The sequence below is a fragment of the Pseudopipra pipra genome, chromosome 1 (genome assembly GCF_036250125.1).
Source record: "Pseudopipra pipra isolate bDixPip1 chromosome 1, bDixPip1.hap1, whole genome shotgun sequence".
NCBI lineage: Eukaryota > Metazoa > Chordata > Aves > Passeriformes > Pipridae > Pseudopipra > Pseudopipra pipra.
Genome location: NC_087549.1, coordinates 110,971,784 through 110,996,711, shown reverse-complemented (window position 1 = coordinate 110,996,711; position 24,928 = coordinate 110,971,784). Strand labels below are relative to the sequence as shown.

The 24,928-nt window shown below is 42.0% G+C and overlaps 3 protein-coding genes across 7 annotated transcripts in view; 1 reads left to right on the top strand and 2 right to left on the bottom strand.

Moving 5' to 3' along the window:
* FYCO1 (FYVE and coiled-coil domain autophagy adaptor 1) overlaps nt 1–17,451 on the top strand; it is a 45,994-nt gene extending 28,543 nt beyond the window's left edge. For 3 of the 5 annotated variants that reach the window (XM_064671248.1, XM_064671264.1, XM_064671256.1), the window contains exons 15-19: nt 7,529–7,612; nt 10,481–10,576; nt 11,614–11,824; nt 13,095–13,204; nt 13,618–17,451. In XM_064671248.1, coding sequence (XP_064527318.1) covers nt 7,529–7,612; nt 10,481–10,576; nt 11,614–11,824; nt 13,095–13,204; nt 13,618–13,693 — 577 coding nt within the window. In that variant the 3' untranslated portion in view covers nt 13,694–17,451. The remainder of the gene's footprint in view (nt 1–7,528; nt 7,613–10,480; nt 10,577–11,613; nt 11,825–13,094; nt 13,205–13,617) is intronic. The other 2 variants (XM_064671270.1, XM_064671279.1) reach the window with 1 other exon arrangement.
* LOC135425321 (C-X-C chemokine receptor type 6-like) lies at nt 3,257–4,942 on the bottom strand. Its single transcript, XM_064677511.1, is given in 7 exon segments — nt 3,257–3,644; nt 3,646–3,841; nt 3,844–4,001; nt 4,003–4,075; nt 4,078–4,223; nt 4,225–4,309; nt 4,900–4,942. Coding segments are annotated over 7 exon segments (1,089 nt in total).
* Nucleotides 17,452–20,781: 3,330 nt separating the features above from the next.
* CCR9 (C-C motif chemokine receptor 9) lies at nt 20,782–23,422 on the bottom strand. The gene has a single exon (XM_064671237.1). It carries the CDS (start codon nt 23,312–23,314, stop codon nt 22,058–22,060), a length of 1,257 nt encoding a protein of 418 aa, XP_064527307.1. The 5' UTR covers nt 23,315–23,422; the 3' UTR covers nt 20,782–22,057.
* Nucleotides 23,423–24,928: the final 1,506 nt, after the last annotated feature.

The following is a 24,928-nucleotide window of genomic DNA, read 5'->3' as shown; positions in this document are numbered from 1 at the left end:
TGACTTGATCATCTCGTGTTGATTGTGTGGTTTTGTGTTATGGGAGAGATCTAGAAACTGATAAATGAGTCAAGTGGTGGTGTGGTGCCGGTGGTCCGTGTTGAGGGGAAAAAAGCAGAGCACAGTGTTGATTGTGACAGCACAGTTTTCTCACTTGTTTATGTGGCGAGGAGTGTACGTGTACCTGAAGCTTGAGTGTCACTTAGCACATGAGCAGATAATGCAGCACAAGATGCTTTGGGGGTTTGAGAGTAAATGTGCCAGAGGCACTATACTGAGAACAAGCAAAGATTCTGCTAACCCTCTGTTCTGTCTTTGACAGCAGCCCATGGCAGATGTACTGAAAATTTCCCACATTTCAAGGATCTGCAGTTCAGTTACTTTCTGAATTTCTTTGCTGCAGATTTCTTGGCTGTACTGGACTGAACACCCTGAACTTCATATAGACCTCTAGTCCTTTTATTGTTTTTTGAAAGTGTCCAGCTAAATGTGGCCTGATGGAAAATTTCTATAGTCTCCACTGGCATTCCAATAATGTTCTCTTTGCATGAAACTGAATACTTTGAGCAGAATTTACTTTGATATTGTGCCTGGGGAAGACATGAAGGATCCAATATTGTGCTTGCTAGATGCAGGTCTGAGGAATACATACAAATAAGTAAGTTTTCAGGCCAGACTTCTTTGTTGAGATCTCCTGAAAATAATCCAGTCTAGTTGGGTTTTGCCAGAGATGTGGACTAATTGGTGCGGCTCTATAAATGAGGGAGATAAGCAGCCAAGAGAGGGAAGAGAAGGGAAGCTTGGTGTCCAAATAGAAGATCTGCAATAGACATGCTCTGTTGACATAGTTTCTTATGACCTTACTCTGGCTGACTGGCAGTCACACTGACCATATCTATTCTAGGTGTGAGTCCTTTCCAGACAGGCAATGCGAGTTTCTGCTCAAAGAAGTGAATTATCTTAAAGGACATTCCTGTTTCTATTTGTCATCCTTTTGGTGCCTACTGTACTGTTACTCTATTTTTCACTTGTTTTCTTCACCTAGCCTGCCACTGTAGTTCTTTCCTTGAAGTGACGTGAAGCAATTAAAACAGAAATATTTCATAACAGCAAATTTTGAGTCTGCCTTTACTGGTATAGGTCAGTTGAGAATCAATTAAAACTCAACTTAGTCATGAACTGCACAGATGTGTGATAAGATAGTTGATGTACCAGCATAACTCTGGCTGACCTTGAAGCAATTCTTTCCTACAGGTTAGGATTAAGCAGCAGTTGCTTCATTCTTTCAAGTCTGTTATGTGTGTTTGGAGCAACCTGATAAAAATCTTTATGTGAGAAGCTAAGTTGTGTAATTGTGGTAGATCCCGCTACTTCAAGACTCATGGGTTTTCTTTTGAAGTGTTGTATTTTTAAACTCTTTTATTTCTAAAGCATTCACATTTGCAGATTGTGTTCTAAAACAGAGGTCAGGATAGTGTATAGCACTGGATCAAAGTCCTCAGGGTAAACCAGTGCACTGTGTTTCCATTTTTACATATCATAGACATTACATGCCTGCTATACATGTTGCAGCAGCAGAACCAAGATCATAGACAGCAGAAGAATAAAAAAAAAAAAACAACAAAAAAACCACCAACAAGAAAAACCAACAAAAATAACCCCTTGCCACCACCCTGGTACAGAAACAAAGAGTTTATTCACACGTTGGTAGTGGTAGAAAGAACATCTCAGCCTATCTGCACTGTGGTTGCTTTGGTTTGCATTCTTTTTTTTCTTAAAAAAGACTCATAACACTCTTTGCTAACCTAATTACTACTAACATGGCCAAGTGCCTGTGTAGCCAAAAGAGAGAACTGAATGTGGCAAAGCATTCACTGTGCAGAACCAGCCAGGAAGGAGTGGGGGCAGAACCTCTTGCCATCCTCTTGCTGGCAAAGCCTGCCTTGCTGTCTATGGGGATTAGCAGTTTTACTTGCCACACACATGTAAAAGCACAACATGTTCCTTCCTGGTTTTACTTTAAGGATATTTCACTGTGGGAGGAACGAGAGATTGTGTAGTAAGGAAAGGATTGCCTAAGCAGCTGTTTTCTAAGGGGGAAAAGGGACATGGAAACAATAGGTCAGGTACCACTGAGCTGCACTGCTCTGATAAGAAGGACTGAGAGTTACTGGGGATAAAAGGAACATCCAGAGTGAGTGTGATTATTTAAAAAATGGTTTGAAACAGTTTAAACTGGTATTTTAAAGCTGTAATGCAAAAGACTTTCAGCCTTTGGGCCAGACCCAACCCTGCCTTCATCACAGCTGCATAAAGCCTCCTTCTGCTCCTCTCCAACATCCCTTCTTTTTCTATTCCAGTCTGTTCTCCAGCCTGTTCTCCTACTCTCTGCAAGAGCTTTTGCATACTTTCGGTCCCAATCTGCCCTGCTCCCTGCACACCTTTTTGCCTCCCACTGGGAAGTGAAAAGGCCAGAGGTGGAAAGGGAGGACTGGAGGAACAAGGTTGGAAAACAACTAAGGAGTCCACAGTTTCATGGCAAGGGAACCGGGGTGCCAGGAGAAACAGACTGGAAAGATGTCACGGGGCAAAAAATGTGTGGGAATGGGGATGTGAGTGTTTGGATCTAGGGAAACAGTGCTTAGTGTTGGAGACCACATGTGACATGATGTCCCTTGTGTTTACAAGGGGTCTGGTCAACTGGCACCATGAGCTCTGTTATCAGAAGTAAGATACAAAGATGTGTAGGGGACGTTCAGACCATGAACCTGATATTAGATGAAAGGCAGATGAAACTGCTGCTTCATTACAGAAATTTTAGACAAATACTAAAGGATTATGTGTAGAGAACTCCCAAGTGGGGAAAAAAAACCCCACCCAAAAAAAACCTAATCACACAGGAAACCCAGTATGAAGATTGAAATGTATATGTTTTTAATCTAGGAATTCTCATGAAATGAGAAATGAAAGGCTGAACTAAAATATGTAATATATTTGAAACAAAACTCATAAAAGCTTTTATTAACAAATACCATTCATGGAAAAACAGCATGCCAAAGGTTTAGGAGTCAGGAAATTCAAGTTAGCTTTATGTCATGGAGCGTGGGCTCTGCATAGCTAACTCAGGTACCAGCTTTGGCTGGAAAAACAGGAGACACTGAAGTATCGTGATTAAGATAGGTTGGTCTAAAGTTGATCACAGTGTTTATTACTGGCATTGTATTTCCTCTTTCATGCAGGCTACCTATCTCAGCATTTACAAAAAAACAATGTGAAACAGAAATGGTGAAATAGTTGACAGATTTTCTAGGCAGTTTTTGTAGCTTTTGGCATCTGCATTATTTGAAGCAGTAGGTTGAGAGTCTTCCTGTTCAGTGGTTTGCCACTGTTTAGCCATAACTTGTTGTTTGATACATCTTGAGATTTTAATAATTTCCTGTAAGTACCTTCTGATTTTCATCCCCATGAAGAAATGCAGAACAGGGTTAAGACAGCCATGGAAATAAGCAAGAGTTCCTGTTATGATAATTGCATATTCAAAACTGCTATTCAAGTTAATGCTCCAGTCTGTGTTAATTATCTGTCTCAAGAAAGTATAGAGTAACTGAGAGGGGATAAACGGGACAACTACAGAAAATATTTTTTATAGATTTGTTCTTTTGAAGAATTCTGGCATGCAGTAAAGTTCTAATAATTAGTGAGTAGCCAGTGAACATGGCTAGCATAGGAATACAATACGCAAGAGTCACTTGGATCACTTCAAGAGCCAATTCTGTGTGATGGTTTGGCTATTCTTCCTGACATAATGCCTTATCAATATTAAACACCTCACTAAAAAATATGGTGTGGCAAATGCTAGCATGACCACTGAGATCAAGACACAGATTAATTTGCCCCATGTCATTTGTTGTTTGGTTTGACACATATGTGTTTCGGTGGCAAAAGTGATAGCAATAAGTCAGTCAAAGGTGATAGACATTAGAGTTAACATTGAAGTGTATACATGCCACGGTGCCTAAAGTCCACTCCTGAGCAACAGAATATCCCTAGAGTGGCAGCATCCAAAGGAAGACCTGTCAGCTATAGCCAAGTTCACCAAAAACATGTCTGTCATCATCTTCAGTTTCATGTGGAAAACTAGTATGGCAAAGACCAGTGCATTTTCTGCTAGGCCAAAGATGAAAACATCTGAATACATACAGAGCAGGAAGACTCTTGTAAATATGAAAATTCTCACTTCTGTTTTGACTGGGACCAGTGATGGAGAAGTTATAATAGAAGTTAGCAGACTCTGTAGTTGCCACGTTGCCTTCTTTTTAAAGGCAGCCTGTAAGGAGATACATTGAGATTTTTTTTACTCAGCAAATAATTAAATCCTAATGCATCCAGGAGACAGGAAAAATCCTAAGTGCTAACAGATAAGAGTTGTAATAAAGCATACATGACAGACAAAAGCAAATCTATTTATTTGCTTAAGAGGATTGGCTTGACAGCCAAGACCCAAACACAACAGCTGGTGGATTTGAATACATCGTCTGTTACCAGATTTATACTGTTGGGGACTCAAAAGCATACTCAAAAGAATTACAAAGAAGCTTCTGAAAATAGCGTAAGGATTAAGCTTTCAAATACATCAGTGCTTTAGTGTTTGAATTGAGGTCTTCTGGGGAAACCCATGAGGAAAACAGAATTCATTTTGCCAAATCTAGCCTTTGGGCTCAGGTTGCAGGCTCTGGGTGCTGGAGTCATTTGTCTTGGGTTGGACTTGTCCTGAAAGGCATGGTTTGAGTCTCAGCAAGTGGGCACCTGTGGTTCAGTTCAGCCTCATCTTGTTTTTTAGATGTTAGTCACATCATCAGATGGTGGCACTTCTTCCTTTCCCCTTCTCAAGTGACTTACTGGAAACATGAAGGATTTTCATTGATGTATTTCTAAAAGCCATCTTTACAAGTTGTTTACCTGGTAAATTAAATCTTTCATAAGACAGGTTTTTAAAGATTTAGTCCAAAAGTTAAATGTCCTCTCTCTTGAGCTACAGAGAATGTTTCTGTGAGACTAATCCTACTACAAGATATTACTCAGCATAAGATTAGCAGAATTCACCTCTGAATCATTAACATTGGCTGAAAGGCCTTAACTGGTGTGTTGTAACATACAGCAGTCTGAATGTCTCTTGATTCTGCAAGGGAGGGAAACAGTATTCAGAGAAAGCAGCCCATGCAGTTAGATCTTTGCAGCAGTCTGTGGTACCATTGCTGGAGTGCTTCTGGGACTCTGACTTTTAGAGCAGTGTGCTTGTACCTCTGAGTACTTGAGTTTGGAACCTGTGAATGTGTATATAAAAAACCCCCAAACAACTCCAAATTTGACTTAATCCTGCAGCATCATTTACTAAAATAAGACTACTGACACAAAGCTCTGCGATGCCCTTTAAAATTGAGTTGTTCCTTGTGCTTCGTTGCATGTGGTAGCAATTTCTCTGCCTCTGAAAAAGAAACTTGAGCAAGGTGCTAAATATTCACAAACTGCTCCTGTCAAATAGAGTAGAAATGAGTTGTGAAAACCACCTGCTTTTATCAGTTATTTTCAGATGCAGAACAGAGTATGAGGATGATACAGCAGTGGCTAAGTTATGTGGTAGCATCTGTACCCTAAAGCAGTGTGAATGTCTGCCTTGAGAAAAGATAAAGTTCCCACTGTGCTGCAGAGGGCCAGTGATTGGCCCTTTCTAACAACAAGGCTCATTTAAACTCCTTAAAACCGGAAAATGTCACTTGTGAAGTGTCTTAATCATGTATTTATGGAGAGCTCATCTAAGCTACTCTGGTCACCCTAGTTCACAGTGACCTCAAGTCACCAGAGATGCTTCTTTCTCAGACTGTATGGGCAGGGATGGCCTTCCCATGGAGATCACTACTCTTCCTCCCAACATCCATTTGCCCTTCTCCGTACATAATAAATCTTGGGATCAATTCTGTAACTTTTAATAAACTCTTTACCAAAGATGACTGCAGTATCAGCAGTATTCAACCCTTAGTCCTGCATTCGGGATCAAAAGAAACTCATACATACTTCATTTCTGCTTGCTAACCTACCTGTAATTTGATTTGTTTCCTCCTTTGTTTCATAATCTGTGTTTCCATATAATAGCTTTTTGATGGACTGCTCAAAGAAGCCCTCTCTAGCATAGAAATGGTAAAAACAGAGGTGGGCTGTGTGAGTTCACCTCAGGTAGTGGGCTGAGAGATTAGCTGTTACTTCTGTACAGGTCAGTCTGAAAACATTTAATTGTATAGCTATGAAGCCCCCTGTGTGCAGAAACCACATCGGCTGCAGGGAACCTGCAGGCTCTGGGATGGAGCAGCCTCTGTGGAGGTACAAGCTGGGCATAGAGGGCTAGGGAGCAGCTCTGCTGAAAGGGCCTGGGATCCTGGTGGATAGTGATGTAAACTCATGCCAGAAACAGCCTCTGCTATACCTCTCCTATAATTCTGCCTCAGCTTCCTTGTAATAGCCTCTAAAGAACTGTGCAAAGAAAAAATTCAAAGTATCTAAGCTAGTGTTACCCACAGAGGTGGCTGTAGCCTTGGTGATCTACAGACTGTGCAGTATTTGGGATATTTGGGCAGCAGCTTGCCAGTGTTTGTAGTGTTGATTCTCATAGTCATCTGTTTGCTGCCTCCTGCTGGGGAGGGGACTTGAAAGTACCGTGGTAATCCCTAATCACTTATTCTGTACCTTTTGCAAATGAGCATTTGAAAGCTGTCTGCATCTCAGAGCCTTTGCCAAACCTCTTCCCTATCGCAATACTGAAAAAAGAACCATCATAAGATTTTGCATGTTGTCCCTTGGAGCATGGAAATATTCCTTTGTCGTGATTGTTTCCCTAGCTTGCTCTCTCTGTATTGCCTCTGGTCTTACAGATAGAGTGTAACCAATTTTAATACCAATTTTAAGACAGGAGAATCCTTTTGTATTGTTTCTTTTTTTGTTGGTTTTTTTGTGGTTTGTTGTTTTTTTTCATACAGGATATGGTGTAGTTAAGTCATACAGAGGTTTTTTTTGAGAAATAGATGGGATTTCCTATGTACCAATAAGCAGGTCACCCACAGCACATGGTGGTAGATCTTCATGTCCATCCATGGTTTTTTCCCATCAGTTATCTGTGTGATGCTTTCCCATCCCAACATATGTCAGGGTTTGCTCATAACCTTCCCATCCCTTTCCCACCCATACACCATGCAAGACACTGTCACGCACCCCGTTTAAAACAGTGAGCTCTGTATCCCCCATGCTCCACCCCAAATCAGCCTCTTTTCCTGCCCTTGTCAAGGGCAGTCTGTGGCATCCTTTCTTCCGATCCTTCACCATCTTCTTTCTTTTTCTTGTTCTTTGTTGGGCTGGAGGGGAAGGCTAATAACTAAGTTAGGGTGCTTGGGGTGGTTCTGACCTGCTAGATAACAGCAGGCCCAGGGAACCTATGGTGCACTTCAGCATAATGCCTTTGATTGTTTCTTTGCATTTTCAGATGTGTTTGCTGGGCTAAGCAGCTGTTAGGGGCTCTGTACAGCCTCCACTCTCCGTTTCAGGTTTCTGGCTTTCACAGAATTCGGTAAGATTCTCACCCTGGATGACTGAAGTTCTCTCCAGAAATCACTGCGCTGCTGACAGGCTTTTGGGATTTCACTGCTTAACCATGTGAAGCCAACACCTCAGACACGTAGCTATAGCTGTCAGAGCTCAGGTGTTTATGAAAGCAGAAAATTGCCAAGTGCAGAGTTGAACCAGCTTCTTTCAGGATTTAATTCTGAAAGGGACTTCTAACTCCCAAAGCCACTTATGATGTTGACCACAGCATGTTTAGTATCATTTGTTAGAAATGCTTTCCATGTATAAGAACAGGCATACTGGACAAGACCATCCACCTGAGGGACAGTGACCAATAGCAGCTGCCTGAGGAGGAGCATAAGAACAGGACAGGCATGAAGTGATACTTCAGAATGCTCCACCAGCCTGTGACAACCTGTGTCTTGAGGATTTGCTGAATCAGAGCTGTTCTCTTCCTCCTGTAGTGTCTTTTCCATGCTTCAGTTCTTCCTGCTTTTCATCCCCACTTCATTTCACTTAAAAAAAAAAAAAAAAGAGAAGAAAAAAGTCCAGACTGTTTAAATAGATAGAGTAGAGGATATGTACTCATAAGCTGGGGACCTGGCAGGCTGGAGGAACATCTTAATGCTGCCACATAGGGTGAATAGGTCATGCAAGAATAAATTCTCTGGTCAGGGGGACAAGAGCTTCAGTTAAATCCTGAGACTGTTTCTTATATTTTCCACATAGGCTAGCAGACCTCAGTTTAGACCGTTGGACTGAATGGGATATCATCAAGAGAAGGAGGGTTTGCTTTGTGATTATAATGCACTTTGGTTTAATACACAAAGTGAGAGACTTAGCATTTCCTTAGCCTATAGTGAGTAGATGTGTGGTGAATTTATTTATTGGAGCAACCAAGTGGAAAGCTAACCACCTAACCATGTACTGGATTGCAGCAGCAGGAATAAGGAAAATCACATGTTAGAGGAGATCATGGAAAATATATTGGTCCTGGGATTTAATTTACATGTCAGAGTTCCAAACAAAAGGTGAAATTAATGAATTAAATAATGAACTCTAATGGTATTTTGTAATAAATCATGGAGTTTGACACTTCTGGAAGCCTGTAGTCATGTAGTTCTCTTTGTCTACATTAATTCAAGGCTGTGAAATTAAAGCTGTGTAGTTATCATGGTGGGAAGGGAGACTTATATGGATCACAGCATGAAATCTGTTGCTGTTACCACTATGCAAGCAAAATATACATATAGGTTTACAAGCTACAGTTTAGTTTTCTAGGTGTTGGTGGTTTTTTTTTCCAGAATCAGTTTTCTTATCTAGTTGTATAAAGATAGTTAACAATTAAATTATTTTTATCACTTGCTAAGTATTTTCATGGATGTTGCATTAACCTTTATGGGCCAGCTTGTAGTATGTCATTTCTACATTTCACCTGGGAGGTAGTGTTTGATTATAGCTCAAGTTCTGGCACTTAATTACAGCTGTGAGTGTTCTGTACATATCCCAACTGTCTCTTTAGGGTATTAACAGTAGTGGCATGAATCTGAAGAAGTCGAAAGTTATCCAAGTGGCTACAGGAATAAGAAAACAGGAATAACAGAACATGAATTCTGCAGGTAGCAGTGCTTTGACTTCAGGAAATATGCAGACAGTGGGTGCAGCTTTTTTTTTCTGCATTCATTTGTTGCATATTGCAGTCATAAAAGTAAATTCTTCATGTTTCCAACCAATAATACCACTACACTGGACTTACACCTGGTTGCATGTGCTGCCACAGTATATTCAGATGCTGCTAGTGACAAGCTGAAGGAGTTGTTACCTGGAGATATTTTCTCCTGCTCTTGTGGAGAAATGACCCATTGGATTTAAAAGGAAATGCTAAACTGTGCAGTGCTTTTGAGAATTGCTCTACAGCAAGTATGGGGTGTGATTACACTTGGTGGTTCAGAAGTGCATATGGTATTACATTTTATTAGATTCCACTGGTTTTTGGAAGGAACTGACCAGTTGGTTTCCTGTATATAAGAATCCTTGGCATTTTTTCTGGGAATGACAGTCTTATTGTCTCAGTTATCAACCTGCTGAAATGCTGAGAAGCAAAACAAGAACTAGTTAGAGAAGCTCTAACTTACTTGGAAACTATCAGCATTTGTTTACTGGCTCTCAAACTCATCCTACTCCCTGTGTCCAGCCCTTTAATTTCTAACTGATCCTACTCCATTGTTCACCCAGAGCATACACCCTTTTGGAGGTAAGGAGTGGATAGCAGGTTCTTCCATCCTCTTCCTCTGCTCTTCTGGACACATCATGGTGTGGAGGAGAGGTCCTGCTTTGTCATCTCGTATTCCTTGTATGAAAAGAAGGCACATGGTAGTGATTCTGCAGTGATAAAATATGCTTTGTGTACAATTGTCAGAGTAAGGAACTGGATAATATGCTCAAACACCTCACAGATTAAATCCAGGGAAATGTCTTATCCATTTGCCAGCTTTGATTAAGGGACAAGTGCAGACTGTTTTGCTTGTGTCAGGCCTCCATGAAGTTTTCACCTGCCAGGGAATCTTTAAAACCTGACAGCATCTCAGTATTATCTTATGATTGCAGAAGAGATGTTTTGGATGTACTTATGTATTCTTCTTAGCTCATGAAACCAGGATAGGAACAGTTTTATGTTTGTGCCCAGTGGTGAGCAAATAGGGCTGCAGTTTTGCCCAGGCAGTTTTGTCACTAGAATGTGCAAAATAAGAACCCTAGAATTTGGTATTAGAACTATCAAAGTGTTTCTATTTTAGGAAGGCATCAGCATGCAGATGGTATTTGACCACATACTACTCAGGTAATCATGATTTTCCTTTTTCCCTTGTTCTAGAAACAGTACCTGTAATTCTTCAACCTTTGATGAATCTGAAGAGTGGCAGCTTGCTCAAGATGCTGAGATATGCTTGTTGAAGTCAGGAGAAATCATGTAAGCAGAACAGTTTCATTACCTCCAGGCTGAAAGAATAAAGGCTGAGATCAGATATCAGCTATGTGAGCACAGGTTTTGCAGGCTCCTGGAAGAGCTGATCCCTTGTGTCCTGTAGTAGAATTTGATCTGAGGAGGATGAGAGAGTGTAACTCAACTACACAGAGCAGCAGCAATAAGCCAGGTCCTCCCTCTTCAGTCCTACAAAACTTTAGTGCAAGTGGGGGACGAGAAGGAAAGATGTAGGTCCACATCACACCAGAAAATCTTCCTTTCTATTCTTAGAAGGAGGTACTGTCAACAGGAAGGGGGCTTAGAGGGCTGTGCAGTTCTAGCAGTCACTGAAAGAGACTGCAGGGACGAGTCAGGGAGTGCACTGCTAGTTGGACCTGTTTGCAGTCTGAAATAGATATCTGAATGAGGTCAGCTCATATAATGCTTTAGGACTTTAGCACCGAGATAATGCTTCATCTAGGTGCTAAGAACTTCCTTTTTAATTGGAAGTATTTTGAGGCAGCTTTTTTACAGCTTGTTTGGGTAAAACAGACCAAGATGTAGCATTAAGTGCTTCATAGGATCTAGAAGGATCTGCTGTTCACATTTCATCCATCTATCCCCTTTGTACTCCTGATCCCCATTTCCTGTACAAATGATACCGAGAAAGGTGAATAAATTAGGTAACTTATTTTTTGTTTAAATTTATGTTTAAAAAGAACAGTAGAGGGCAGCAGACTCCTTTTTTAATTGTAGTGACTCTAAAAGGCTTTATTCCAGCACTGGTTTTCTCTAGGTGAAATGAAATAAACAAGTGAACAAAATCCACATTTGCCAGAGCAGTGAAAGTTCTTAATATCAGTCAGCTTTTCTGTAGTTTTTGCCTTCCTCTAAGGCTGAATTTTCATGCATTTTGTGGACCTGTCCAAAATATGCTGTGGAGTCTACCTCAAATAGATGCAAAATAAAAAGCAGTGATTAGTGGGTTTGTCTGAGTAAGCTGATTGGATCTCTTCAAGTAATTGTATTTTTCTCACTCACAGGATCAAATTACCCCTTACAGTGGAAGAGATCATAAACTTTGGAGAAAGCAACAAAGAGCTGTTCATTAAATCCAGTACCTACAGTATCATTCCCATCACTGTTACAGAGATGGGACTAACAATTAGCTGGATCTTTTCATCAGACCCCAAAAGCATATCCTTCAGCGTTGTCTACCAAGAATCTGAAGACACACCACTGGATCAGTGCAAAGTAAGACCTTTGTTTCCTTACTACCTTAGAGACTGTAGTACTCTGCAGTCGGCTGCCTAAAGGAATCAGCAAGTATCACTAGGAGGTCTCACCAAAATGCCAGTTGCTACTGCATTAAGGATTTGTTTCTCCAGTTAAGCTGCAGTTCTGCTAAAGGCAGGGCTACATCTGTAGTTATTTAATGTCACCTGCAAAAGTTCAGTCGAAAAGCACTGTAGCTTCTACTGGTTGCATCTGAAATTCACCCACTATTATTAAACAAAACCAAAAGTTCCAAGCCTGCAAAATTCTTCTTTTTTTCCCCTTTTTCAAACTTACTTAATTTCAAGCCCTTTAGGGCAAATTTGCCAGGTCTTGAGCAGAAGCCACAAGAAAACATAAATTGCTTGGGTTATCTACATTTCTTACAATGAAGCATAAGCTTGATGCTGTTCAAAATTGCTTTGCCAGTGACCAAGGTACCAGTTTTTATATGTGCTGTCCATATTTCATGAGGATTATGGATTAAGTGAATCTATTTTACTCAAGTAATTGCAAGGTTTTACTGAAGACAAGGCAGCTGTTGGTTTAATCCACCATGGTAGAGAGAACTCTACAGCTGTGATTTACTTGGGGAATAAGACATTTATATAGCATGTGTTAATTCACTCCATGGTTACCAACTCCATGTAAAATATCTCTTAATCTGAAAGCTGAATGAAATGTGAATGTTGCTTTTGTCTTGATACATTTATTTGATATAACTTCTGAGTTTTATGGGGTCATTCTTGATCTATGTCAGCTGCTCTTCTGACAACTGTGCTAGGGTTTTACAGCAAGACACGTAGAATCATAGATACACATGCTTTTGCTGTAAGCTCAGATAAACAATTAAGATTTGCTGAGAAAGCTTATTTTATAATACAGGGAGTATAAAAGCATATATTAAAAGACATATTTAGCTAAATCTTGCTCTTCGATATATGGATTTAAGGCAGTGTTAGTAAAGTTGTTTAGATTAACGTTTAAAAGATCAGGATTTGATTCTATCTCTAAAGCAGAGATTTATAGGTTATTGCTGTAAAGAGATTATCAGAGGAAAACAGGTATCTCACTGTGAGATTTTAGCTTGGGTGAGGTTTTAATGCTCATCAGTTAAAATAATTAGTTTTGCAGGCATATATGCACTTTGGGAGTTTCAAGATGGCTGAAGTCTAAATACTTTTCTGAAGGCAAATGTCAATTTATAGGGCAAATAGCAAGTTTCATTTTGATTTGTATTGAATTCCAGGTTCTTATCCCTATGACTCGCTGCAACTCTCATAAGGAAACTATCAGAGGACAGGTGAAAGTCAGAAACCCTGGAATCTACACACTGATATTTGATAACACATTCTCTAGGTAAGTCCTAGCTGGGTGTAAAAGGTGAAATAAGCTTAATTTTAGAGACTGTGGAACTGATCAGATGTATCATTATTCTTCCATTCAGAAGTAAGTATGAGAAATTGGCCAAGAGATCTTCAAGGTCGAGTTTTGGTTCTTGTTCTTGTTTGGGTTTTTCTCCCCCCAGAACAGAATTCCACTCTTCTGTTTCCACCTCTGGGAAGGTAAACAAAAGTAAGCAAGACAGTTTGGTCAGGATTGTCATTTTATTAACAGGAGGCTTAACAGCCCTTTGCACAGGCAGACTTTGTTTTGACAACAGTCAATTTTTTACTTACATATAAAGTGAAAGACTGAATACACTTTTAAGGCTTCTTGCCTAGTTGACTTCAGCTAACACGATCTTTTTGCTCTCTCTTCTTCCTTGACAGGTTTATCTCAAAAAGAGTGTTTTATCACTTGGCTGTTGAGCGACCCGTCATCTATGATGGAAGTGATTTTCCATAGCCTTGACTATACTGTGTTATTTTTAATTAAATTTTTAAGAAATTATATTATTTATGTACATGTAAGCAGACTGATTACCACTGTGTTTGAAGACTCTGAAACTATGCAATAGTTATAATGCACTTAAGAAGAGATGGATACACTAAAAAATGGAAGCCTTTTCAGGAACACTAATGGTTCTGTACTGTGTACAGATTGCTGAAAAGCCAATGTTTGATTTAACAGGTCAATAATAACCAATTTTTTTTTTTCAGTGGGGAGAAAAATAAGTGTGTGGGTGTCTAAATGCAAACTGAAATTCTCTGCTGAATTATCGCATTATTTTTCTTCCAAAAATATCCTTCGAAAGGAAATTTAAAGAAAAAAGTGTATTTTTGACCTCTTCACTGAGGAGTAAACATAACCATTTCTGTTCTGTTACTCTTACAGTCAGAACAACAATTATGCAATATTTCAATCTTCACAGGCCTATATTGTAATCCATCTAGAATTTTTTATCTTTTCCAAGTTTTATAAACAGCAAACATAGGAGTTTTTTAAATTCTGGGCTAAGATTTGGTAAGCCTTAGCTGGCTTTTACAAATGCTTTATCACAACCAGTTACAAAACAATACAACATGAAGCAGCAACTCCTTTCACTTTTGCTCACCGTACTCTGTACATTGGTCCATTCTTACAGTAGCAGTGGCAGAACAAGGAGTATCCTCTGTAAAGTACTGCTCACTGTGTGATATTATGAGGAAGAAAATTCCTTTTTCCTGCCTTAGCACCTTAGTCATCAGCAGTCATAGGAAAGCACAGTTTCTGAGGACATCAGCAGTGTCTCTCTCTCTAGACCACGTGGAAGGCAGCGATAATGTTTGAACCGATCTCAAAACGTCCATCCAAACTGAATGAATATCCAGGCCTGAGGAGCTCTCCACCCAGTGTTAGTGTATTCTCTCCCTTTCCTAAACCTTGCAGTTGCCCTATCCAACTGCTAACTTTTCATCTTGGATCTGGAGAAAGAGCTGGCTGTAAACACTGCCTCTTAGGGGAAGACTGGGTTCTCATTTATACAGAATTTCTACGCAAACCATCTGCTTTCTATATAGAATTTTATCCTTTTGTCAAAATATCTGAAAGCAAATTTTTTTGTTTTAAAATCCTGTCCTCTGATGGAATGGCAAAACATTTGGCAGGATAAAGGAGAAAAGCTCTTTCTCCCAACCAGCCCTCCTCATCATTTTAGGTGTGTATGATTTCTCATGTCATTGTTCTCCCAAGGAAACCTCAGACCTGGAAGGTTTTAGTGCAACAGTTGGTAGAAGACCAGCACAGCCTGTCAGGAACCCTGTAGAGACCTGGTGGCAGCTGTAGCCGATATACAGGAGTCATTGTAAGAGACAGAAAGTAAAACATAAGGAGAAAGAAGAAAGAGGCTAGCACAAGCTGAAGCAAATGGTTTAGGGGAGGGTAAGGAGGCAAACTTGTAAATGTAAAAGCAAGAGCAGGGAATTGGAAGGATCAACTTGACTAGGGAAGAAAGTCAGGGGAGTCCAGCTGGTGTTTATATGTCACTGGTCCAATCCCACAAGGGATTCCCGACATCAAGAGACTGGTTGCTTGTTTAAAAGATGATGATCACAAACAAGTGTTGGACATTTACACAGTAGCAGCTGAGATAAGAGGGAAATTTATGATCATAGGAAAGAAAAGAATTGCAGATAAAGCTAAAGGTTGCTTATCATTTGTTCCAGTTCTTAACAATATATAAATGCAGTGATCTTGAAAAAGACTGTGAAAGAATAACAACTTTTCATGGAGCACCTGGATTTTAGGTGTCTGGTTAATGGATAGTGTTTCCTTCCCTTCAGCTGCCTTCTTGTCCATACCAGTGGTGTGCTCCCCAGCCTCTGCCAGGCAGAGGGGTCAGTGCAAAGTACAAGCAGATTTATTCTTCCTCCTGAGGGCTACAGTGCAATTAAACCCATACCTGGCTGTGTGCATGAACATGAGATGGACAAAGATGGACATGGGCAATAAACAGGCCATAAATAGCATACGGATCGGTTCAGGAATTATGGCATATTTCAGTGTTGAAGCTATGTTTTATATTTAATTAGGCAAGAAGAGATTATTTATTGCTTAAAAATGGAGCACTGTGTACCATATGCTATGCAATTTCACTGAGCTGTTACTGAAGTCTGCTGCAGTTTTCCTTTAAGCTCTTAGGTGTGGTTTTTAAAAGCATTTTGCTGTTCTTAGGTAGAATACTAATCTTACTGGGATATCTTTCTTAAAATGCCAAATGTAAGGTAAAGGGACACTGTCAAGTAGCTTGGGCCAAAATATGGCATCTCTGTTCAAAAGTATTTGAAGTCTCTCTATTCAAAATTATTTGAAAAATATTGAAAAATTGTCTTCATTTCCTCTCCACATCCAGTTCTTAACATTTTTTCATACTGTGGCAAATATTTTTAAGCCACTGTTTATGTAACTCCTAAAGTAATTGTCTCCATCTAGTAAGGTAGATGTTTCCCTGAAGGTCTTTCATGTTGACAGTCCTGAGACTGGCTAAAGCATATGTTTGGAAGGAGGGGAATAAAACCACTGGATTGTTTTCATTTAGCATTTGAGTCTTTATGGTACCTTTTCTTCAGGTTTTCCTGCCCCTTGAGAGTAGTTTTATGGCTTTTTTTTTTTCCTCTCTGAAAGAGGACTAAGAGTGGAAGCCAGAACCTGTAGTTTAAAGATCAAAAGGTTTGCTCCTAACCAAGGAGAGTATTTAAGGAGAAAAAGTTTCAGATGATGAAATACTCAGGATGCTAAGGTACAGGAGTGCTAAGGTACAGGTAAGGACAAGAGTGCAGCTGTTCAAAACCAGCTTGTCAACAACAAGAATCCCATCATACCAGCTAGAAGAGGCTGTGCAGAGAAGATAGTACAGAACCTGACATTAGTACTGACCTTTTGTTTGAATGCCACTGGAGCTATGGAAACCTAATAAAGGACTTTGCACAAGTGCAGGTTTGTGCAAGAGATTATTTCGTTCAAGCACCTTATACCTCCATTCATAAGGCACTTGTTTGTGTGAGCTGTGCCAGTGATGCTGAAAAGTCTGTTTATTTACAGGTGCTCAGGTGATTTGTTGAACTGGGCTTTTTATTACCTGCAGGAATGCAATTAGGAGAAAAGAAATATTTAAAATTGATCATAAAATTAATTGAAGGGGATGTCTCACTCGTAGGACAAAGAGATTATATACTGTGTTCAGCATAAGAAATTGGGTGATTTTCTTGGGTGCTGGAAAGGGTTAGGAGGTATGGAGGGTAAGATTTTTGTTATACAGAGGTTTATGTGAAGAAAAGAAATGTAGTTTCTTTAAGAAAATGACAGTGTTCCTTTACTCAATCTTACTCAGTGTTTCTTAATGAAAAATGACAGAGATGTATTGCACGAGAACGTACCATGTTACAAAATAGCAAAGCTACAAAAGCCTGACTTTGCTCCTTCCTCAAAATTGAAATTGCACTATAGTTTTAATCATGCTCAATCACTGAGGTCGTAACTTGTTCAGAAGCATCTTTTGGTCTAAACTGCCAAAGAATTGCAAACCCTGTTCACATCAAACTTCTTGCTCCAGATATGGGAAAAATTATGTATACCAGTGTCTGTTACAGAGATGTAGACGGTTGTGTACTGGAATGTTTCTTGATGCTTTTTTTTCCCTTTTTTAACCTCAGGAATTAAAAAATAAAATTCTTTATCGTTGTGAATGTATGTCCCTTTCCTGCCTTGTCGAGATAGCTTTGTGTGGAAGATAAATCTGATGATTGTATGGTCTACTTCTAAGCGGGAAAAGCTTTTACAAAATAAGGAAAATAGAAAATAGATTGTCAGCTATTTCACAAATAGTGGTGAAGGGCCACATCTGTACAGTACAACAGAGGAACAGTGGAGATCCTTAAGTGAGCCAGTCCTCAGAGGTAGAACCAGAGCAGCCTCAAGGACAGCAAGTAAAGTCACTGTTGTCCCTGACAGTGAGCCGTATGGTCCTTCAGCTTAGGGCTCCCATCTGGTTTTCCCCAGGTCTAGCTGGCTCTGTACGCCTGGGTTATGTGGCATGGCAGCGAGAGGCCAAGAAGTGCTGTGTGAGTCACAGTCACTCTTTGGGTGTCACCTCAGTGTTTGCATCTGTAATCCCAGCCCCAGGACACATGGTAAACACATGAGCTGCTGGGGCCATCCAGATGGGTCAGGGGGACAGCAGGCCACATCACCACCAGTCATTGCTTCTTTTGTCAGCTATTTCTGTTTCCTCACAGGAGTTTGCTCCTGGGGTGGAGGCTGCGATGCAGCCTGTCCCCACACTCCAGCAGGAATATATGTGACATGAGTCTGTGTTTCAGACTGATCTGTGTTTGTGGAATCTTCCTTCTTCTTCCCATCTTCCTCAAGTTTTGTTTTTATTATTTGATTATTAAATTAAAATATGAAATTCAAGGTTATCCTCATATTGTGCGATCCCTCATTTCAAAGCTACAATTACAAACAGAAGTCTCAGAGCATCTCCAGGAGCATCTCCAGAGGATGACACAAAGCAGCCTTTTATTTTCAATGCCTATGTGAAGAATTTAGATACTGCATGTGTCTTATGAATATTCCTGATTTTGCTTAAGTCTAGAGTTATCTTGCTCTGCAGAAACATCAGAGAGTGAAATTCACGCTGCTGCCTGGTAGTGCACCTTGTCACTTTATCACTGCTGAAGTGATATAGTCCCAGTTCCACACTCAGAAGCTTCTCTCTAGGACAGGGTCTCCAGCAAAGCCTAATCTGGAGTACAAGGGATCTGCCAAGACTGAGTTTTACAAATACACAATACATGTGTAGGTGACCTTACCTTGCTGCACATCAGCTCTGCAGGGAAGGCTGTAGCTATTGAAAACCTTCGTGTACATTTCCAATAATCCATTTTTACCCATGCTGATTACCACCTCCCTTCCTTGGTGCTAGCAGCAGGGCTCTCCCAACCCGACTTCTGCCTTATATTTCTATTTTGCTGTGAGGAACATGTGAAGCTGCCACAAGACAGCAGAACCCTCTGCATTAGTCCTTCAAGTGTCACGGGGAGGCTTTGAAGCCCAAGTATAAGGTTTAAAAACATGGCCCAGGAGACTTGGAAAAATCAGGCAGCATTCGAAGGCACTGGGAACCACAGTATCTGTTCAGTTAAATAAAGGATAATTGATTCAGAGCACACTTGGGTCTGCACATACTGAACTCAGATCAATGGCTGACTTTATTTACCATGACTTGAGTGATGCTTGCAGCTTTAATTGCCGTACTTTCACACCCTTCCATCACTTCCCTGCTCTCTGGAAGAGGCGCTGGTATAAAGCATGTCTGTTTCAGGCAGGAGCAGGCATCAGGAAGGCAGGTTTGCCTGAGGAGAGTGAAAGTTTCTTATCGGCTCTCCCAGCTTCCTCTCCCTGTACCACAAGCAGCGTGGTGCTGTGCTACGTGACTGCCTGCACCTTGGTCTCTGGGTGACAACACTTAGGGCAGACAAAGTCAAGCTGCTCCTTTAAAGAAGAGCGACAGCAGAGGAGACTACAACCCAAAACTGGGAACATCTATGAAAAAATGGCCTCAAAGAGAGCAGAGGGGAATGAAGCTATGGAAGATCTTAGGCCTCTCCTGGGGCTTCCAACAAGTGCTTAGTGACCATCCTGCTAGAGCTGTGGGTAAGACATGAGCAGTGTCCCACAGGAGGTGTGAAGGGACAGGGGCAGGGGAGACAAACCCTTTGCCTTCACAGAAAACTCCCCTCCTGGGAAAGTGCATGAGCTGAAGGCTGGGGACAGCCTAGTGAGGCATGAGAGTGATTTTGGTAGGATAAATTCAACTAAAACATCAGGGCAGAGGGACAGAGGAGCCCCAGGAGGGCTTGACCACAAGGAGCTATGCTGCTGGCAGATGGAGGCTCTCAGCAGATGGAAGAGGGGGTAATGACAGCAAACATTTCCATGACTGAGCCCCTGCTCTGTGGTGGCCAGGGACCCCACCAGTGACGAGGCTACAGCCAGAGGGCTTGTAGGTAGGCAGCTTCCCTGCAAATACATGAGGCACCAACAGCCTCGGAAGCCACCAGCAGCTGCTGGACTGCAGGCAGCCGTGGTGGAACAAGCCCAATGAGGGAAAACCCATCCCAGAGGGGCTGGGCCCTGGCAAAGCAGCAGGGAGCAGCCTGACTCAGAGCAGGATGTTCATGACCCAGGGATGACCCCATCACCCCAAACTGCTCCAATTTTGTTGTCACTTCACCACCCTCAGCAGTTTCACCTGCTGATCAAGCGTGAATATTTCTCATGGCATTTTGGGGAGTGAAGAAGCTTTTATCTTCTCTGAGAAGGCCACAAAATTCAAGTTCCCGGGGCTGGTGAGATGCTATGCAGGGAAGAGGAGCTTGAGGCCCCCAGACAGGACCAGAGGTTGGCAGCTCTTTTGGGGCCAGGAGGACCCTCTGGCTAGGAGCACCCTCAGCCATGGGAAGGGCTGCTATGGGAAAGCATCTGCCCCCAGTGTGCTCCCTCCTCCCCTGCCCTCAGAAACCTGCCTTCCCTCCCAAAACTCCACCCCTCGTCTCAGGAGCTTAAACCCGCTGGTGCCTGCGGAGTTCTCAGCTGCACCCCAAGGATTAGATATGTGAAGTAAACCCTGTTAGAAAAGCTTTCCTTTGGCCTTTTTGAGATGGGTAAATCCTGTCATTGGAAACAGGTCATGTGTATGGATCCAAACCTGGGAAGGACGTGTGGACAAGAAACAAACAGTTCATCCTCTCGAGATATGTGACAGTGCCTTTGTTTAGCAGAATTTCAGCTTCTGTTTGCTGAATACAGATTGCAAAAACCCCCCAAACCCTTCTTGCACATACAGTAAAAAATATGTACATCTTTGACCATTTTTTTTCCCTAAGGAAAAGTTAAAAAATATTTTAAAGTCCAATAAATTTATACAGAACTAGAACCCCATCTGCTTAGATGTACCCTATCCACTAGAAAAGCAATGCCAAAAGATGCAGAAAGCTTGTGTTTATCAACACTCTTTAATGATAAATGCACAATGAAACCACTTTTTACCTGGAAGAAATAATTAACCTGAAAGCAAACTAGGTTAAATGAGATTATTTAAAACAAAACCTCCTGAGCACTATGACTTGCAATTGAAGACTGGGAAGTGGAGGCTTGCAGTCAGGCAGGACAGGCAATGCCATGTCCCTGTGAGGGGATGAGCGAGGCGCAATGGATACACGATGTCCTGTGGCCTCAGGCACTGTTACAGCACCAACACCGGCATTCCAAAAGTCCTATAGAAGTTGTGGGGTGCATTACAGCACAGCATTTTGGGAACTGCTGCCTCTGCCAACCTGAAGTCTCATTCCAAATATCGTTAAGTTTGACACTTAATAATGATCTGTCTTACTGGCACCAGGCTAAATATATTTTGTCACTGTTAGCAAAGACACCAGCACATAACTGGCAGTCAGCTGAACCATGGGTTTGTTTTTTGTGTTCTGGTTTACTACAGTTTTGCACCATTCAGAAAATATCCCTGGGACAGACAGTGCAGTGTCTCTGATACCCTTGAATTTTTACTGTGAGGTGTGATTTGTTTCCAGTACCAAAGTAGGAGCTATAGCATTAATTGTACCAAATTTCACCTGACACCACACAGCTAAACTATAGGAGAAAGGCAGGTCAGATTCTGCAATGACCAGTTTATGAACACAGACGAATGGGTTTTCTTTGCAATAAGAACCACATGAGCAGCCAAACAGAGTTGCATTTGCCCCTGCACAGAGAGCAGCATTTGCCCTCTTCAACAAACCAGTGTTGGAGCTAAAGGCCATTCTCCTTTACAGGGGAGGGGATCTGGTGCAGGAGTCTGGCAGGGCACTGGAGTCTGGCCACCTGCATGGGAGACCTGGCATCACAGCAAATGAAGGCTGAACTCCCTCCTGCTGCTTCCTAGGAGGAGGAGGAGTGGTTCATCCTGCTTTATCTGCCTCTGTTGCTGCTGTAACCGGGTTTATCACCTCCCTGTAAGACTTGTTATTTCAGGCTGTGGTCGGAGCTGCTATTTACAGCTGTCACAAAGACAGCTTTTGTCCTCTGTCAGTTCTGCTTATAGCAAGTATGGTTCCACTTTGCTGCTCTCTGCCAAAGGTTTCCTATCTTTTCAGCAAGCAAACCTCAGTTGGGTCCCACACATCAAGGACAGGGCCGCCAACCCTTCCTGCTCCTCTGGGACAGTCTTTGGGGTACACAGGTGCTTTCCAAAGAGTCTCATGTTCCTCTGGAGAGGAGAGAGTGAGGACTAACTTACAAGAGGACTTTGCAAGGAGGGGACATAACAGAGGAGGTCAAGTGAGCGCTAAGGATCAGGGAGTTCCTCACCCGCTGCCTCCCCAGCATGGTAAAGGACCAGTTTGAGCTGTGCTCCTGGCTGTCACAGGCAGGGGAGAACTGATTTTGGACCCTGCTTCGGCAGCAGCCACTGCTTTGCACCATCCTGCCCAGTGCTATCCTGAAGCGCTCACCAGCAAAAACATAGAGGAAGGGGTTGAGGCAGCTGTGGAGGAAGGCGATGGTCTGGCTGACCTGCAGCCCGATGTCCAGCCGATTGGCAGCCTGACAACTGTACACTGCCCCGGTGTAGGTGTTGATGGCTTTGACCAGCAAAACAATATTGTACGGGAACTGAGAGAGGAGGAAAGCTGTGATGATCATGGCAATGATCTTCACCGACTTCTGTTTTTGGGATCTTTTGGCTTGTAGGAGGGTCTTGATGATAAGAGCATAACAAATAACCATGACAAGGAGCGGGAAGAAGAATCCGATTGTGACTTTCAAGACCAGCATGGTAACTCTGAAGATCCTGCTGACATTTGGTGGGTACGTGATTTTGCAAACTATTATGTCACCCACCTGCGTGGTTTGGCTGTATATGATTTCTGGGATGCACATGCCCAGCGCTGTCAGCCAGACGGCCAAGCACATGAGGTTGCTGCGCAGGAGCCACCTTCGCTTAGAAGTTTTAGCTTTCGTTGCCTGGACAATAGTGATGTACCTGTCAAAGCTGATGCAGGTCAGAAGCAAGCTGCAGCCATAGAAGTTGATCTTATACAGACTGTTGACGACTTTACACATGAAGTCCTTGAAGATCCAGCCATCAGAAGCAGCCTTGGCCCAGAACGGGAGAGTGAAAAGGAGCAGCAGGTCTGCGATGGCCAGGTGCAGCAGGTACCGATCCATCATACTTCTCCTGAAGTGGTATTTGCAATAGACAAGCACAACCAAAGCATTTCCTACTGTGCCCACAGTGAAGATAAGCCAGAAAAACACCGGCAGGAAGGCTTGAGAGAACTGCCTGACCTGCCTCTTGTCGCACATAAAGTCTGTGTTGTTCATTGGGTTTCCACACAGGAACAGCACTGCGCTGTCATTCCTGTAGTAATCCAGGCTGGTCTTGGCAGGGTGGGTGACCTGCAATACGACATCTGGTAAATTTGTTTTGAGAGGCTCAGTAAAGCATGCATTTGCCCCTCTCCACCAGATGCATTTGAAGATGCCTAACATATTCAATTTAAATGGGAAAGTGCAAAGGCTGACAGAGAAACAGTGCGTTTCAGACTGCTTGAAGTGTTCAGCACAGCAGAGACTTCTAAAAAAGACCCACTGAGTAACACACTCTTTACAAAAGAATAGTTCACCACCTCCAGCCAACTTCAGTTATTAAAACAGCAGGTGGTGAAAGCATTTTCTCTGTCAGCTCATTCAAAACATGGTTGGATTGGCAACTTCAAATACAATACAAAACGCAAAATGCCCAACTTGGAAAGAGGTGGGGAAGAAGGCTTCGTTTTACTGCTACAGTGGAATGGCACCACTGGCTTGAAAGAGGCAGAAAACTGATGGAGGAAAAGAGGGGGGAGAGGAAAACAGTGATGAACAGTAACATAGCTGTATACTCACTATGCTTGCAGCTGCCATCTTCAGCCAGATTGTTACTCAGTACTGAAGGAGGCTCCGTAGCCTGGAGAGGAAAGATCAGGGAAAACAACTGATTTGAAACAGCTCTGAAGTAGGACTGTGACTTTTTTCTTTCTTCCTCTTCTTCTTCTCCCTTTAATAAAAACCTCAACTCTATGAAACAAGTCTGGCCGGAAGATGAACAAACCACACAGAAATTGATGTTACTGATTTGAATTATTTAGCTATTTCCATTTTACAGATTTACACTTATCCTACTTTAGGTCTTCAACTTCTCTATGGCACTGTACTGATTAAGTCCTTTGATGTACTAAAGTCACTGCAATCTCGTTTTTAACAAGCTGTAGACTGCCCAGCATACACATGTAATAAGGAAGTAATCTGAAAGCACCATATCTTCAAAAAGATTCAGGAGAAAAAATGAAATATGTCTCTTAAATATCTAGCAACCAATAAGGAAAAGCATCTGCCTTTAAGGTAGTTTGCAATCTTAAATATTTGCATCCTCTGCAGCAAATGATTAACCTCTGCCTGCAACTTCTCTTTCTCATCTGTGACCCTGAGATTACCTCAGTTGGTTAGAACATGGTGCTAATAATGCCAGGGTTTGGGATTTGACTGCTGTATCGGCCTTTCATTTAGGAGTTGGACTCGATGATCCATGTGTGTCCCTTCCAACTCAGACCACTCTGTGATTCTGAGTTTAGGCACAGCGCTCATTGCCGTTGGCTTGTGAAACCTATGCCTCAGTAAACAAGTAAATATTGGTTTTTTATGCTGCAGATTGTTTTTCTGGTCAGTCCACCATCACAAAAGGCAGCTGAGTCTCACAGGCTTGATGCAAAACACATGCACTCAAGTATTATTCAACATGGTCTGCACTAGCCTGTCTGTGATAGTGCCTGGGGATGAAGCCTGGGGCTACTGGGAACCCTCAAACAGCACAGACCTTCCCTCCAGAACCCTTCAAAAGCAGGTCATGTAACCAACCGAGAGGGCGCCTTGCAAAGCCAAACCTCTCGCCACAGCAGAAGCTGGACAGAGCCGAACCTTCTCCATGGAGAAATGGCCCATGTTCGTGCTCTGGCTTCCCTCTGGCTGCTTGTTGCCTGTTGACTAAAAGCACCTGTGACTGTGGCTGGCACAGACGGTCAGCGAGCTACTGATTTCTCCCCATACCCATTTCTAACATGTTGTTGC

Coding starts and splice junctions, on each gene's coding strand:
- CCR9 (XM_064671237.1), bottom strand. CDS start 23,314: ATGTTAGGCATCTTCAAATGCATCTGGTGGAGAGGGGCAAATGCATGC.